Source organism: Pecten maximus, chromosome 10 (assembly GCF_902652985.1).
Source record: "Pecten maximus chromosome 10, xPecMax1.1, whole genome shotgun sequence".
Lineage (NCBI taxonomy): Eukaryota > Metazoa > Mollusca > Bivalvia > Pectinida > Pectinidae > Pecten > Pecten maximus.
In genome coordinates, this window is record NC_047024.1 from 43,415,916 (window position 1) to 43,435,456 (window position 19,541).

The window sequence follows — 19,541 nt, forward strand, 5'->3', positions numbered from 1 at the left end:
ATGTACAGTAATCAATATGAGTGGTATGTACAGTATTCAATATGAGTGGTATGTACAACATTCAATATGAGAGGTATGTACAGTATTCAGTATGACTAGAATGTACAGTATTCAATATGAGTGGTATGTACAGTAATCAATATGAGTGGTATGTACAGTATTCAATATGAGTGGTATGTACAGTATTCAATATGAGTGGTATGTACAACATTCAATATGAGTGGTATGTACAGTATTCAGTATGACTAGAATGTACAGTATTCAATATGAGTGGTATGTACAGTAATCAATATGAGTGGTATGTACAGTATTCAATATGAGTATAGTATGTACAGTATTCAATATGAGTGGTATGTACAGTATTCAATATGAGTATAGTATGTACAGTATTCAATATGAGTGGTATGTGCAGTATTCAATATGAGTGGTATGTGCAGTATTCAATATGAGTGGTATGTACAGTATTCAATATGAGTGGTATGTACAGTATTCAATATGAGTGGTATGTACAGTATTCAATATGAGTAGTATGTACAGTATTCAATATGAGTAGTCTGTACAGTATTCAATATGAGTAGTATGTACAGTATTCAATATGAGTATAGCATGTACAGTATTCAATGTGAGTATAGTATGTACAGTATTCAATATGAGTATAGTATGTACAGTATTCAATATGAGTGGTATATACAGTATTCTCCAGAAATCTCCAAGGATGAGTCAGGCAGTTAACATATTGACATTTTAGATTTCATATCAGTCTAGATTTCATATCAGTCTAATTTAATTTTCTGAACCTGCATAACTAACCTCTAATTCACTGATTCAAGGATTTGAGACCTTCATTCCAGGAATCAGTTAAACATCATGATTCAAGGACTTAAGATAAACAAAAGGAATGAAAATTGATCATATAATTAAGTTTGCATAGATGTCACATTTGTACATTCAGCTGCAACTTACTTCTGAGCCCAGGTGACAGGGATGCGGTGGACTGTGGCAATATGAAGAATGAAGTTGTCCTCCAATGCCACAACAGGTTTGGTCTCTGAAACACCAAAATCATACGGAACTTCACAAATGGGTGACAAACATAAGGTTTTGTTCAGTTACATGGCAAACCAAGTTTAGTCCATATAAACTAGCATGACCAGGTTCAGATTTTGATGGCTGTATGTTATAGATAAATGAAACAGACAGCCTACCATGATTTTTAATGATTAAAATTAATGGTTAAAATATTGAGACTAAAATTTTTCCAGCATCAACAAAAATATTTCCTATTTGTATAATTATGTGTCCCATTTTATGACTCAAATCTGTACAGTACCTCATCTAATCAAAGGAGGATGTCCTAAAGGTTGATTCAGCTTTATAATACAAACTCCATAAAGCGCACACTATACTCAACTATATCTATCATTATAAACGTGAGATAACATACCCCTGACTGGCTGTACAGCGGTAACCAGTAGGTAGTCAGTACGACACTCTAATCACCTACGATTATAAACGTGAGATAACATACCCCTGACTGGCTGTACTGCGGTAACCAGTAGGTAGTCAGTACGACACTCTAATCACCTATCATTATAAACGTGAGATAACATACCCCTGACTGGCTGTACAGCGGTACCCAGTAGGTAGTCAGTACGACACTCTAATCACCTACGATTATAAACGTGAGATAACATACCCCTGACTGGCTGTACTGCGGTAACCAGTAGGTAGTCAGTACGACACTCTAATCACCTACGATTATAAACGTGAGATAACATACCTCTGACTGGCTGTACAGCGGTACCCAGTAGGTAGTCAGTACGACACTCTAATCACCTACGATTATAAACGTGAGATAACATACCCCTGACTGGCTGTACAGCGGTACCCAGTAGGTAGTCAGTACGACACTCTAATCACCTACGATTATAAACGTGAGATAACATACCCCTGACTGGCTGTACAGCGGTCGACACTCTAATCACCTATGATTATAAACGTGAGATAACATACCCCTGACTGGCTGTACAGCCGTACCCAGTAGGTAGTCAGTACGACACTCTAATCACCTACGATTATAAACGTGAGATAACATACCCCTGACTGGCTGTACAGCGGTACCCAGTAGGTAGTCAGTACGACACTCTAATCACCTACGATTATAAACGTGAGATAACATACCCCTGACTGGCTGTACAGCGGTACCCAGTAGGTAGTCAGTACGACACTCTAATCACCTACGATTATAAACGTGAGATAACATACCCCTGACTGGCTGTACAGCGGTACCCAGTAGGTAGTCAGTACGACACTCTAATCACCTACGATTATAAACGTGAGATAACATACCCCTGACTGGCTGTACAGCGGTCGACACTCTAATCACCTATGATTATAAACGTGAGATAACATACCCCTGACTGGCTGTACAGCGGTACCCAGTAGGTAGTCAGTACTACACTCTAATCACCTATCATTATAAACGTGAGATAACATACCCCTGACTGGCTGTACAGCGGTACCCAGTAGGTAGTCAGTACGACACTCTAATCACCTACGATTATAAACGTGAGATAACATACCCCTGACTGGCTGTACAGCGGTACCCAGTAGGTAGTCAGTACGACACTCTAATCACCTACGATTATCAATGTGAGATAACATACCCCTGACTGGCTGTACAGCGGTACCCAGTAGGTAGTCAGTACGACACTCTAATCACCTATCATTATAAACGTGAGATAACATACCTCTGACTGGCTGTACAGCGGTAACCAGTAGGTAGTCAGTACGACACTCTAATCACCTATCATTATAAACGTGAGATAACATACCTCTGACTGGCTGTACTGCGGTAACCAGTAGGTAGTCAGTACGACACTCTAATCACCTACGATTATAAACGTGAGATAACATACCTCTGACTGGCTGTACAGCGGTACCCAGTAGGTAGTCTGTATGGAATGTATGACAGTACATCTTGACTAGCTGTTTAACAGTCACCAGCAGTTGGTCGAGAACCTCCTCCAGTTCTTCTATCAAAGAGCATCGCACAGCCATACTGAAAAACACCAAGCATTCAGCTTTAAAATCAATCTCCAATAATACAAATCTTGATGATGTACTCCTCTGAAAAAAACACCTTTCTTTTCCGCACAAGTCTGTATGATCTAAAACTCGATGATTTACATCCCTGAAACAAAATGCTTTCTCTTCGGCACAAATCTGAAGGATCTAAAACTCTTAAAGATCTAGTCTTCATGATTGATAGAACTTCTCATTTTTCAATAGAAAATGTTTAGTAAATATGATTGATCTAAGCTGGTCAGGTCGACTTAAGGAGGTATGATACACTTGTTGCCTTGAGAAAGTTAGAAGTTTTGTTTTCTGTAGTGATTCATATTATTTCCTGATTTACCCAGTGGGACAAACATTCCTATCTCACCACCATCAATGGGGCAATACACAATAATTCTACGATTATGTAATACTCTATGATAAACATACAGCAAATATCCACCAAAGTTCCCATTTGGGGCCTGCCCCTCAGGGCCCACGGGGTCCACACTAGCCTTCGTTATATAAAATAGACCACCCTTCCCAAAGGATGTTTCACACCATATTTCGTATTAATCCACCCAAGGGTTAGAGAGAAGTAGATTTATAGCAAAAATTCACCAAATTTCCCCTTTTGGGGCCCCGCCCCTCTGGCCCTAGGGGTCAAACCAGCCTAATTTATATAAAATATGATTGTCCTCCTCCAATGATGTTTCACACCAAATTTGGTAATAATTCACTATGGGTGTTAGGAGGAATAGGATTTTATAGCAAAATTTCATCAAAGTTCCCCTTTTGGGGCCCCGCCCCTCTGGCCCCAGGGGCCACACCAGCCTCATTTATATAAAATATGACCACCCTCCACCAATGATGTTTCACACAATATCTGGTTGAAATCCACCAAAGGGTTAAGGACGAGTAGGATTTTATAGCAAAATTTCATCAAAGTTCCCTTTTTTGGGCCCGTCACTCTGGCCCCAGGGCTCACACCAGCCTCATTTATATAAAATATGACCACTCTCCCCCAATGATGTTTCACAACATATCTGGTTGAAATCTACTAAAGGGTTAAGGAGGAGTAGGATTTTATAGCAAAATTTCATCAAAGTTCCCCATTTGGGGCCCCACCCCTCAGGCCCCAGGGGTCACACTAGCCTCATTTATATCAAATATGACCGCCCTCCCCAAATGATGTTTCACAACATATCTGGTTGAAATCCACTAAAGGGTTAAGGAGGAGTAGGATTTTATAGCAAAATTTCATCAAAGTTCCCCTTTTGGGGCCCCGTCCCTCAGGCCCCAGGGGTCACACCAACTTCATTTATATAAAATATGACCGCCCTCCCCAAATGATGTTTCACAACATATCTGGTTGAAATCCACTAAAGGGTTAAGGAGGAGTATGATTTTATAACAAAATTTCATCAAAGTTCCCCTTTTGGGGCCCCGCCCCTCAGGCCCCAGGGGTCACACCAACTTCATTTATATAAAATATGACCGCCCTCCCCAAATGATGTTTCACAACATATCTGGTTGAAATCCACTAAAGGGTTAAGGAGGAGTAGGATTTTATAGCAAAATTTCATCAAAGTTCCCCTTTTGGGGCCCCGCCCCTCAGGCCCTAGTGGTCACACCAGCCTCATTTATATAAAATATGACCGCCCTCCCCAAATGATGTTTCACAACATATCTGGTTGAAATCCACTAAAGGGTTAAGGAGGAGTAGGATTTTATAGCAAAATTTCATCAAAGTTCCCCTTATGGGGCCCCGCCCCTCAGGCCCCAGGGGTCACACCAACTTCATTTATATAAAATATGACCGCCCTCCTCCAATGATGTTTCACACCAAATTTAGTTGTAATCCACCCAAGGGTAAAGGAGGAGTAGGATTTTATAGCAATATTCACCTACGTTCCCTTTTTGGGGCCCCGCCCTTCTGGCCCCAGGGGTCAGACCAGCCTCATTTATATAAAATATGATTGCCCTCCCCCAATGATGCTTCAAACCAAATTTGGAAGTAATCCACCCAAGGGTTAAGGAGGAGTAGCGTTTTGAAAGAAAAAGTTTACGGACGGCGCACGGCGCACGGCGGACGGCGGACGACGACGGACGAAGCACGATGACTATAGGTCATCCTGACCCTTTGGGTCAGATGACCTAAAAATATGACCACCCTCCCCCAATGATGTTTCACACCAAATTTAGTTGTAATCCACCAAAGGGTAAAGGAGGAGTAGGATTTTATAGCAAATATCCACCAAAGTTCCCTATTTAGGGCCTGCGCGGCCCCTCTGGCCCTAGGGGTCAGACCAGCCTCGTTTATTTAAAATATGATTGTCCTCCTCCAACGATGTTCCACACCAAATTTTGTAATAATCTACTTTTGGGTTTTGGAGGAGTAGTATTTTAAAGCAAAATTTCATCAAAGTTGCCCTTTTGGGGCCCCGCATCTCTGGCCCCAGGGGTCACACTAGCCTCATTTATATAAAATATGACCACCCTCCCCAAATGATTTTTCACAACATATCTGGTTGAAATCTACTAAAGGGTTAAGGAGGAGTAGGATTTTATAGCAAAATTTCATAAAAGTTCCCCTTTTGGGGCCCCGCCCCTCAGGCCCCAGGGGTCACACTAGCCTCATTTATATAAAATATGACCGCCCTCCCCAAATGATGTTTCACAACATATCTGGTTGAAATCCACTAAAGGGTTAAGGAGGAGTAGGATTTTATAGCAAAATTTCATCAAAGTTCCCCATTTGGGGCCCCGCCCCTCAGGCCCCAGGGGTCACACTAGCCTCATTTATATAAAATATGATCACCCTCCCCAAATGATGTTTCACACAATATCTGGTTGAAATCCACCAAAGGGTTAAGGAGGAGTAGGATTTTATAGCAAAATTTCATCAAAGTTCCCCTTTTGGGGCCCCGCCCCTCAGGCCCCAGGGGTCACACCAACTTCATTTATATAAAATATGACCGCCCTCCCCCAATGATGTTTCCAACCAAATTTAGTTGTAATCCACCCAAGGGTAAAGGAGGAGTAGGATTTTATAGCAATATTCACCTAAGTTCCCTTTTTGGGGCCCCGCCCTTCTGGCCCCAGGGGTCAGACCAGCCTCATTTATATAAAATATGATTGCCCTCCCCCAATGATGCTTCAAACCAAATTTGGAAGTAATCCACCCAAGCGTTAAGGAGGAGTAGCGTTTTGAAAGAAAAAGTTTACGGACGGCGCACGGCGCACGGCGGACGGCGGACGACGACGGACGAAGCACGATGACTATAGGTCATCCTGACCCTTTGGGTCAGATGACCTAAAAAGGTGAACTTGTGGGGTCAGACCCACCATTTGTACAATTTTGAATACCCATCCAATAGGGGTACTACTAGTCAAATATGAGTGATATCCATTACTTATAGTTTCAGAGAAGAAGTCGTTTTTGTCAATATAGTTAAATTGACCCCTTTTGGCCCCGTCCAATAAGCCCCCAGGGGTCAGCCCACCAATTATACAATTTTGAATTTCAACTACCTAGAGAAGCTTCCAGGCAAACTTTGTTTAATTCCAATCAGCGATAATGAAAAGTCAATTGTTGACGGGCGGACGCCTGACACCTGACGCCACAGTATGGCATAAGCTCACCTTGATCCTTCGAAATGATTATGTGTAAAGAAGACAGATTTCTACTATGATCTCCAAAGTGACTGGGATAACAAGTACCCAAGAACCCTCTAACTTTAACGTACCATTCATCCCACAGTATACACTCAAGTCCACAAAGTTCGGTCTTGGAGATGGTTTTACATGTTGTCACAACATCAATATCAATCTTCTGTCTGCCATAATGAAGACTGCAGATGATCTTATATTCATCATATCTAGGAGAAAACAGATTGAGCATGAGTAATTTATACAGTATTAAGTATGAGTAATATGTACAGTAATCAATATGAGTATAGTATGTACAGTATTCAATATGAGTATAGTATGTACAGTATTCAATATGAGTGGTATGTACAGTATTCAATATGAGTGGTATGTACAGTATTCAGTATGAGTGGTATGTACAGTATTCAATATGAGTGGTATGTACAGTATTCAGTATGAGTGGTATGTACAGTATTCAATATGAGTATAGTATGTACAGTATTCAATATGAGTATAGTATGTACAGTATTCAATATGAGTGGTATGTACAGTATTCAATATGACTATAGTATGGACAGTATTCAGTATGAGTGGTATGTACAGTATTCAATATGAGTTTAGTATGTACAGTATTCAATATGAGTAGTATGTACAGTATTCAGTATGAGTGGTATGTACAGTATTCAATATGAGTATAGTATGTACAGTATTCAATATGAGTATAGTATGTACAGTATTCAATATGAGTGGTATGTACAGTATTCAGTATGAGTAGTATGTACAGTATTCAATATGAGTGGTATGTACAGTAATCAATATGAGTAGTATGTACAGTATTCAATATGAGTATAGTATGTACAGTATTCAATATGAGTGATATATACAGTATTCAATATGAGTATAGAATGTACAGTATTCAATATGAGTAGTCTGTACAGTATTCAATATGAGTGGTATGTACAGTATTCAATATGAGTGGTATGTACAGTATTCAATATGAGTGGTATGTACAGTATTCAATATGAGTGGTATGTACAGTATTCAATATGAGTATAGTATGTACAGTATTCAATATGAGTGGTATGTACAGTATTCAATATGAGTATAGTATGTACAGTATTCAATATGAGTGATATGTACAGTATTCAATATGAGTGGTATGTACAGTATTCAATATGAGTGGTATGTACAGTATTCAATATGAGTATAGTATGTACAGTATTCAATATGAGTGGTATGTACAGTATTCAATATGAGTATAGTATGTACAGTATTCAATATGAGTATAGTATGTACAGTATTCAATATGAGTATAGTATGTACAGTATTCAATATGAGTGGTATGTACAGTATTCAATATGAGTAGTATGTACAGTATTCAGTATGAGTGGTATGTACAGTATTCAGTATGAGTGGTATGTACAGTATTCAGTATGAGTATAGTATGTACAGTATTCAATATGAGTAGTATGTACAGTATTCAATATGAGTATAGTATGTACAGTATTCAATATGAGTAGTATGTACAGTATTCAATATGAGTAGTATGTACAGTATTCAGTATGAGTGGTATGTACAGTATTCAGTATGAGTATAGTATGTACAGTATTCAGTATGAGTAGTCTGTAGAGTATTCAATATGAGTATAGTATGTACAGTATTCAGTATGAGTAGTCTGTACAGTATTCAATATGAGTATAGTATGTACAGTATTCAGTATGAGTATAGTATGTACAGTATTCAATATGAGTAGTATGTACAGTATTCAATATGAGTATAGTATGTACAGTATTCAGTATGAGTGGTATGTACAGTATTCAATATGAGTATAGTATGTACAGTATTCAGTATGAGTGGTATGTACAGTATTCAATATGAGTATAGTATGTACTGTATTCAATATGAGTATAGTATGTACAGTATTCAATATGAGTGGTATGTACAGTATTCAATATGAGTGGTATATACAGTATTCAATATGAGTAGAATGTACAGTATTCAATATGAGTGGTATGTACAGTATTCAATATGAGTATAGTATGTACAGTATTCAATATGAGTGGTATGTACAGTAATCAATATGAGTAGTATGTACAGTATTCAATATGAGTATAGTATGTACAGTATTCAATATGAGTGATATATACAGTATTCAATATGAGTATAGAATGTACAGTATTCAATATGAGTAGTCTGTACAGTATTCAATATGAGTGGTATGTACAGTATTCAATATGAGTGGTATGTACAGTATTCAATATGAGTGGTATGTACAGTATTCAATATGAGTGGTATGTACAGTATTCAATATGAGTATAGTATGTACAGTATTCAATATGAGTGGTATGTACAGTATTCAATATGAGTATAGTATGTACAGTATTCAATATGAGTGGTATGTACAGTATTCAATATGAGTATAGTATGTACAGTATTCAGTATGAGTGGTATGTACAGTATTCAATATGAGTATAGTATGTACAGTATTCAATATGAGTGATATGTACAGTATTCAATATGAGTGGTATGTACAGTATTCAATATGAGTGGTATGTACAGTATTCAATATGAGTATAGTATGTACAGTATTCAATATGAGTGGTATGTACAGTATTCAATATGAGTATAGTATGTACAGTATTCAATATGAGTATAGTATGTACAGTATTCAATATGAGTGGTATATACAGTATTCTCCAGAAATCTTCAAGGATGAGTCAGGCAGTTAACATATTGACATTAGATTTCATATCAGTCTAGATTTCATATCAGTCTAATTTAATTTTCTGAACCTGCATAACTAACCTCTAATTCACTGATTCAAGGATTTGAGACCTTCATTCCAGGAATCAGTTAAACATAATGATTCAAGGACTTAAGATAAACAAAAGGAATGAAAATTGATCATATAATTAAGTTTGCATAGATGTCACATTTGTACATTCAGCTGCAACTTACTTCTGAGCCCAGGTGACAGGGATGCGGTGGACTGTGGCAATATGAAGAATGAAGTTGTCCTCCAATGCCACAACAGGTTTGGTCTCTGAAACACCAAAATCATACGGAACTTCACAAATGGGTGACAAACATAAGATTTTGCTCAGTTACATGGCAAACCAAGTTTAGTCCATATAACTAGCATGACCAGGTTCAGATTTTGATGGCTGTATGTTATAGATAAATGAAACAGATAGCCTACCATGATTTTTAATGATTAAAATTTATGGTTAAAATATTGAGACTAAAATTTGTCCAGCATCAACAAAAATATTTCATGTTTGTATATGTGTCCCATTTTATGACTCAAACCTGTACAGTACCTCATCTAATCAAAGGAGGATGTCCTAAAGGTTGATTCAGCTTTATAATACAAACTCCATAAAGCGCACACTATACTCACCTACATTTACGATTATAAACGTGAGATAACATACCCCTGACTGGCTGTACAGCCGTACCCAGTAGGTAGTCAGTACGACACTCTAATCACCTACGATTATAAACGTGAGATAACATACCCCTGACTGGCTGTACAGCCGTACCCAGTAGGTAGTCAGTACAACACTCTAATCACCTACGATTATAAACGTGAGATAACATACCTCTGACTGGCTGTACAGCGGTACCCAGTAGGTAGTCAGTACGACACTCTAATCACCTACGATTATAAACGTGAGATAACATACCCCTGACTGACTGTACAGCGGTAACCAGTAGGTAGTCAGTACGACACTCTAATCACCTATAATTATAAACGTGAGATAACATACCCCTGACTGGCTGTACAGCGGTAGCCAGTAGGTAGTCAGTACGACACTCTAATCACCTATCATTATAAATGTGAGATAACATACCTCTGACTGGCTGTACAGCGGTACCCAGTAGGTAGTCAGTACGACACTCTAATCACCTATCATTATAAACGTGAGATAACATACCTCTGACTGGCTGTACAGCGGTACCCAGTAGGTAGTCAGTACGACACTCTAATCACCTATAATTATAAACGTGAGATAACATACCCCTGACTGGCTGTACAGCGGTACCCAGTAGGTAGTCTGTATGGAATGTGTGACAGTACATCTTGACTAGCTGTTTAACAGTCACCAGCAGTTGGTCGAGAACCTCCTCCAGTTCTTCTATCAAAGAGCATCGCACAGCCATACTGAAAAACACCAAGCATTCAGCTTTAAAATCAATCTCCAATAATACAAATCTTGATGATGTACTCCTCTGAAAAAAACACCTTTCTTTTCCGCACAAGTCTGTATGATCTAAAACTCGATGATTTACATCCCTGAAACAAAATGCTTTCTCTTCGGCACAAGTCTGAAGGATCTAAAACTCTTAAAGATCTAGTCTTCATGATTGATAGAACTTCTCATTTTTCAATAGAAAATGTTTAGTAAATATGATTGATCTAAGCTGGTCAGGTCGACTTAAGGAGGTATGATACACTTGTTGCCTTGAGAAAGTTAGAAGTTTTGTTTTCTGTAGTGATTCATATTATTTCCTGATTTACCCAGTGGTACAAACTTTCCTATCTCACCACCATCAATGGGGCAATACACAATAATTCTACGATTATGTAATACTCTATGATAAACAAAATATCATTTGTCATAATTGCTGCTTATAATTTTCTGCTGAGACTAAAATGTGACATTTTTACAAGAGAAATGATCTTCGTCTGATGGGAAGTATAACTTACTTAATAGCCAATTGCGTATCTTGGTCCGGAGCCTTCATCTTTACCTCATTGTCATAGTTCTGTAAACTTTCCTGACTCTGTAAAAGTACGTGACAATGACACAGATGACAGAGGTGACACAGATAAATCATACGACAGAAAACAATAGTGTCTACTGAACAGTATGACAAATATCACCGCTTTGTTCAGGCGTGTCTGAAAGAATTCTTCATGGATAGCAAATACTCAATTTTGTGGTCATCGTCACAAAGTAGATATTCATCAGAAAATTCTGTACAGTTAGGTGTGTCTGAAAGAATTCTTCATGGATAGCAAATACTCAACTGTACAGTCATTGTCACAAAGTAGATATTCAACTGTACAGTCATTGTCACAAAGTAGATATTCAACTGTACGGTCATTGTCACATTCAATTGTACGGTCATTGTCACAAAGTAGATATTCAACTGTACAGTCATTGTCACAAAGTAGATATTCAACTGTATAGTCAATGTCACAAAGTAGATATTCAACTGTATAGTCAATGTCACAAAGTAGATATTCAACTGTACGGTCAATGTCACAAAGTAGATATTCAACTGTACGGTCAATGTCACAAAGTAGATATTCAACTGTATAGTCAATGTCACAAAGTAGATATTCAACTGTATAGTCAATGTCACAAAGTAGATATTCAACTGTATAGTCAATGTCACAAAGTAGATATTCAACTGTACGGTCATTGTCACATTCAATTGTACGGTCATTGTCACAAAGTAGATATTCAACTGTATAGTCAATGTCACAAAGTAGATATTCAACTGTATGGTCAATGTCACAAAGTAGATATTCAACTGTATGGTCAATGTCACAAAGTAGATATTCAACTGTATGGTCAATGTCACAAAGTAGATATTCAACTGTATGGTCAATGTCACAAAGTAGATATTCAACTGTACAGTCATTGTCACAAAGTAGATATTCAACTGTGCGGTCAATGTCACATTCAATTGTACGGTCATTGTCACAAAGTAGATATTCAACAGTATAGTCAATGTCACAAAGTAGATATTCAAATGTATAGTCAATGTCACAAAGTAGATATTCAACTGTATGGTCAATGTCACAAAGTAGATATTCAACTGTACAGTCATTGTCACAAAGTAGATATTCAACTGTACGGTCATTGTCACATTCAATTGTACGGTCATTGTCACAAAGTAGATATTCAACTGTACAGTCAATGTCACAAAGTAGATATTCAACTGTACGGTCATTGTCACAAAGTAGATATTCAACTGTATGGTCAATGTCACAAAGTAGATATTCAACTGTATGGTCAATGTCACAAAGTAGATATTCAACTGTATGGTCAATGTCACAAAGTAGATATTCAACTGTATAGTCAATGTCACAAAGTAGATATTCAACTGTATGGTCAATGTCACAAAGTAGATATTCAACTGTATAGTCAATGTCACAAAGTAGATATTCAACTGTATGGTCAATGTCACAAAGTAGATATTCAACTGTACGGTCAACATACATAGTAAATAAATAACTGGATGATCATAGTCACAAAGTATATGTAGATGGCCTATCTTGAGATATCTCCGTAAAAAACCAGTGTAATTTATTTGATGTTCCTACGAGAGGATACACACCTCTTCTGTCTCAACTGTACAAACATCATTGTATTCTATAGGCTGAATACTTCACTTAATGACTGATTTGTAAACATCTTAATTCAGCATTTATATATACAATGTTTAGAGATAAAGAGATCCTCCTCCTGACTATAAAGTGATAATAAACAAGGATTATCTATCAGTAACGTTAACAGTGGATGACGGGTTCTGACTCTGGTCCCTTAGTCTAGGAATACATACCACAAACTGTTGTACAATACCCTCGGCCCGATGTAGAGTTTTTGTGATGTCAATGGTCTCTATTTTAGCTAGTGTCATACATATGGCCTTAACGGACTGTTGTAGGCTGCGGAAGCGTATTGCATTGGTCTCATTCTGAAGAAAAAAAGTTTAACTTTAACCAAGAAAATTTGTACAGTCAAAATACAGCTCAACAATTATTACATACTGATAATTATATAACAATGTAAGCAATATACATTTAAAAGTGTATGGGGCTGCATTCCCCTATAATATAACAATGTATATACACGTACATGTGTACGGGGCAGCACTCACCTGTAATATAACAATGTATACACGTACATGTGTACGGGGCAGCACTCACCTGTAATATAACAATGTATATACACGTACATGTGTACGGGGCAGCACTCACCTGTAATATAACAATGTATATACACGTACATGTGTACGGGGCAGCACTCACCTGTAATATAACAATGTATATACACGTACATGTGTACGGGGCAGCACTCACCTGTAATATAACAATGTATATACACGTACATGTGTACTGGGCAGCACTCACCTGTAATATAACAATGTATATACTATATACATTTACATGTGTACGGGGCAGCACTCACCTGTAATATAACAATGTATATACACGTACATGTGTACGGGGCAGCACTCACCTGTAATATAACAATGTATATACACGTACATGTGTACGGGGCAGCACTCACCTGTAATATAACAATGTATATACACGTACATGTGTACGGGGCAGCACTCACCTTCAGTATGTGGTCCCTCAATTTTTCCACTTGTGTGTAGAAAATGTTTATCAGAATTTCTAACTGGTTCCTGAATAAAACAAAGCATTTTTATTTTAAGAAACAACAATAATCTTTGACACAATTTATATTAATCATTGATTTGTGGGTAAATATAAATCTAGTTTACCTAACAACATACAATAATTCACACCCATCACAACTTTGATAATATTTCATAAATAATTGCAAATATATAGTCAACAGGCCAGGATTACTGTAACATGTTTATTTTGGCACATTCAAATTTTCACACCTTTCCAAATAATAGGATTAGCGCAATGAAGAAATAGCACATATTTTCTACAGAAATATCACACAGAAAGTGTCATCACGATTTACAGCAATGATTCCAGTATGAAATACAGTGTTAAAATAAGATTACTACTACAACATGTATGTTTACAGCTGCATATTATTAATATCAGGATCTCACACGAGAAACAAATGAGTGTTGATCTCACACGAGAAACAAATGAGTGTTGATCTGACACGAGTAATGGATGAGTGTTGATCTGACACGAGTAATGGATGAGTGTTGATCTCACACGAGTAATGGACGAGTGTCGATCTCACACGAGTAATGGACGAGTGTCGATCTCACACCAGTAATGGACGAGTGTCGATCTCACACGAGTAATGGACGAGTGTCGATCTCACACGAGTAATGGACGAGTGTCGATCTCACACGAGTAATGGACGACTGTCGATCTCACACGAGTAATGGACGGGTGTCGATCTCACACGAGTAATGGACGAGTGTCGATCTCACACGAGTAATGGACGAGTGTTGATCTCACACGAGTAATGGACGAGTGTTGATCTCACACCAGTAATGGACGAGTGTTGATCTCACACCAGTAATGGAGGAGTGTTGATCTCACACGAGTAATGGACGAGTGTTGATCTCACACCAGTAATGGAGGAGTGTCGATCTCACACGAGTAATGGACGAGTGTCGATCTCACACGAGTAATGGTCGAGTGTCGATCTCACACGAGTAATGGACGAGTGTCGATCTCACACGAGTAATGGACGAGTGTCGATCTCACACGAGTAATGGACGACTGTCGATCTCACACGAGTAATGGACGAGTGTCGATCTCACACGAGTAATGGACGAGTGTCGATCTCACACGAGTAATGGACGAGTGTCGATCTCACACGAGTAATGGACGAGTGTCGATCTCACACGAGTAATGGACGAGTGTCGATCTCACACGAGTAATGGACGAGTGTCGATCTCACACGAGTAATGGACGAGTGTTGATCTCACACGAGTAATGGACGAGTGTCGATCTCACACGATTAATGGATGAGTGTTGATCTCACACGAGTAATGGACGAGTGTTGATCTCACACGAGTAATGGACGAGTGTTGATCTCACACGAGTAATGGACGAGTGTTGATCTCACACGAGTAATGGACGAGTGTTGATCTCACACGAGAAACAAATGAGTGTTGATCTCACACGAGTAATGGACGAGTGTTGATCTCACACGAGTAATGGACGAGTGTTGATCTCACACGAGTAATGGATGCATACCTTGTGATGACAGCCTTGTCTGTTAGGACATACCTTGTGACGACAGCCTTGTCTGTTAGGACATACCTTGTGATGACAGCCTCATCTGTTATGACAGCCTCGTCTGTTAGGACATACCTTGTGAGGACAGCCTCGTCTGTTAGGACATACCTTGTGAGGACAGCCTTGTCTGTTAGGACATACCTTGTGAGGACAGCCTCGTCTGTTAGGACATACCTTGTTACGACGGCCTCGTCTGTTAGGACATACCTTGTGACGACAGCCTCATCTGTTAGGACATACCTTGTGAGGACAGCCTCGTCTGTTAGGACATACCTTGTGAGGAGAGCCTCGTCTGTTAGGACATACCTTGTGATGACAGCCTCGTCTGTTAGGACATACCTTGTGACGACAGCCTCGTCTGTTAGGACATACCTTGTGACGACAGCCTCATCTATTAGGACATACCTTGTGATGACAGCCTCGTCTGTTACGACAGCCTCGTCTGTTAGGACATACCTTGTAAGGACATCCTTGTCTGTTAGGACATACCTTGTGAGGACAGCCTCGTCTGTTAGGACTTACCTTGTGACCACAGCTTCGTCTGTTAGGACATACCTTGTTGCGACAGCCTCGTCTGTTAGGACATACCTTGTTGCGACAGCCTCGTCTGTTAGGACATACCTTGTGGCGACAGCCTCGTCTGTTACGACATACCTTGTTACGACGGCCTCATCTGTTACGACATACCTTGTGTGACTACAGCTTCGTCTGTTAGAACATACCTTGTGACGACAGCCTCGTCTGTTATGACATACCTTGTGTGACGACAGCCTCGTCTGTTATGACTTACCTTGTGACGACAGCCTCGTCTGTTATGACTTACCTTGTGACGACAGCCTCGTCTGTTATGACTTACCTTGTGACGACAGCCTCGTCTGTTAGGACATACCTTGTGACGACAGCCTCGTCTGTTTTGATGTAATCCTTAGGAAAGACAAGGTTCTGGGAATCATCATCCACCTAAACATAAAGTTCAAATTAAAAATAAAACACATTTAACATCAATGAAATAATCTTTACACCAAGTTTACTTTACATCTTTACATCTTTACATTACACCATACTTTATAAATCAGCACTAATTATCCTGATGTACTAGGAATATGTTTATATGGATCTGGGCATGATAAAGGCCTGGACTTTTGGTCAGTCAATCAACATGGTTCAGGGGCTACACCATAACACCACATCATACATGTATATCTGACAAGTATACTGACCGTCCTGACTGACAATATTTAGTATACTGACAGTCCTGACTGACAATATTTAGTATACTGACCGTCCTGACTGACAATATTTAGTATACTGACAGTCCTGACTGACAATATTTAGTATACTGACAGTCCTGACTGACAATATTTAGTATACTGACCGTCCTGACTGACAATATTTAGTATACTGACAGTCCTGACTGACAATAGTCCTGACTGACAATATTTAGTATACTGAGCGTCCTGACTGACAATATTTAGTATACTGAGCGTCCTGACTGACAATATTTAGTATACTGACCGTCCTGACTGACAATATTTAGTATACTGACCGTCCTGACTGACAATATTTAGTATACTGACAGTCCTGACTGACAATATTTAGTATACTGACAGTCCTGACTGACAATATTTAGTATACTGACCGTCCTGACTGACAATATTTAGTATACTGAACGTCCTGACTGACAATATTTAGTATACTGACCGTCCTGACTGACAATATTTAGTATACTGAACGTCCTGACTGACAATATGTAGTATTATAATACTGACCGTCCTGACTGACAATATTTAGTATACGGACAGCCCTGACTGACAATATTCAGTATACTGACTGTCCTGACTGACAATATTTAGTATACTGAACGTCCTGACTGACAATATTCAGTATACTGACCGTCCTGACTGACAATATCTAGTATACTGAACGTCCTGACTGACAATATTTAGTATACTGACATCCTGACCGACAATATTTAGTATACTGACCGTCCTGACTGACAATATTCAGTATACTGACCGTCCTGACTGACAATATTTAGTATACTGACAGTCCTGACTGACAATATTTAGTATACTGAACGTCCTGACTGACAATATTCAGTATACTGACTGTCCTGACTGACAATATTTAGTATACTGAACGTCCTGACTGACAATATTAGTATACTGACCGTCCTGAGGAAAGGCAGGAGAACGTCTTGTCGTCGCATCAGTGTAAATCGTATATCCTGGTCAAGCTTCAAACACTCGTGGACATACTCATACTTGGACAACGCTTGGTCACTGTAAAAACAAAACGTAATTGATATATAGAGCATTGTCAAATGTTATGTAGTTTATATCAATCTGTACAGAATATAAAGAGGTACTCGGATGTAATTATACTTACTTGAGGAGGTACTCGGATGTAATTATACTTACTTGAGGAGGTACTCGGATGTAATTATACTTACTTGAGGAGGTACTCGGATGTAATTATACTTACTTGAGGGGGTACTCGGATGTAATTATACTTACTTGAGGAGGCACTCGGATGTAATTATACTTACTTGAGGAGGCACTCGGATGTAATTATACTTACTTGAGGAGGTACTCGGATGTGAGGAGGTACTCGGATGTGATTATACTTACTTGAGGAGGTACTCAGATGTAATTATACTTGAGTAGGTACTCGGATGTAATTATACTTACTTGAGGAGGTACTCGGATGTAATTATACTTACTTGAGGAGGTACTCAGATGTAATTATACTTACTTGAGGAGGTACTCAGATGTAATTATACTTACTTGAGGAGGTACTCGGATGTAATTATACTTACTTGAGGAGGTACTCAGATGTAATTATACTTACTTGAGGAGGTACTCAGATGTAATTATACTTGAGGAGGTACTCAGATGTAATTATACTTACTTGAGGAGGTACTCGGATGTAGTTATACTTACTTGAGGAGGTACTCGGATGTAATTATACTTACTTGAGGAGGTACTCGGATGTGATTTACTTACTTGAGGAGGCACTCGGATGTAATTATACTTACTTGAGGAGGCACTCGGATGTAATTATACTTACTTGAGGAGGCACTCGGATGTAATTATACTTACTTGAGGAGGTACTCGGATGTGAGGAGGTACTCGGATGTGATTATACTTACTTGAGGAGGTACTCGGATGTAATTATACTTACTTGAGGAGGTACTCAGATGTAATTATACTTACTTGAGGAGGTACTCAGATGTAATTATACTTGAGGAGGTACTCAGATGTAATTATACTTACTTGAGGAGGTACTCGGATGTAATTATACTTACTTGAGGAGGTACTCGGATGTAATTATACTTACTTGAGGAGGTACTAGGATGTGATTTACTTACTTGAGGAGGTACTCGGATGTAATTATACTTACTTGAGGAGGTACTCGGATGTGATTTACTTACTTGAGGAGGTACTCGGATGTAATTATACTTACTTGTGGAGGTACTCGGATGTGATTATACTTACTTGAGGAGGTACTCGGATGTAATTATACTTACTTGAGGAGGTACTCGGATGTAATTATACATACTTGAGGAGGTACTCGGACGTAATTATACATACTTGAGGAGGTACTCAGATGTAATTATACTTACTTGAGGAGGTACTCAGATGTAATTATACTTGAGTAGGTACTCGGATGTAATTATACTTACTTGAGGAGGTACTCGGATGTAATTATACTTACTTGAGGAGGTACTCAGATGTAATTATACATACTTGTGGAGGTACTCGGATGTAATTATACTTACTTGAGGAGGTACTCGGATGTAATTATACTTACTTGAGGAGGTACTCGGATGTAATTATACTTA

The 19,541-nt window shown here is 38.7% G+C and overlaps 1 protein-coding gene across 1 annotated transcript in view; it reads right to left on the minus strand.

Annotated features, from left to right (window-relative positions):
* Window positions 1-19,541, minus strand: part of LOC117336482 (phosphatidylinositol 4-phosphate 3-kinase C2 domain-containing subunit beta-like) — a gene marked incomplete at its 3' end in the record, with an annotated part of 48,147 nt that overhangs the window by 21,373 nt on the left and 7,233 nt on the right. The window contains 8 exon segments of the mRNA XM_033897030.1: window positions 6,807-6,938; window positions 9,667-9,751; window positions 10,731-10,873; window positions 11,420-11,496; window positions 13,288-13,422; window positions 14,070-14,139; window positions 16,587-16,657; window positions 17,868-17,979. Coding sequence (XP_033752921.1) covers window positions 6,807-6,938; window positions 9,667-9,751; window positions 10,731-10,873; window positions 11,420-11,496; window positions 13,288-13,422; window positions 14,070-14,139; window positions 16,587-16,657; window positions 17,868-17,979 — 825 coding nt within the window.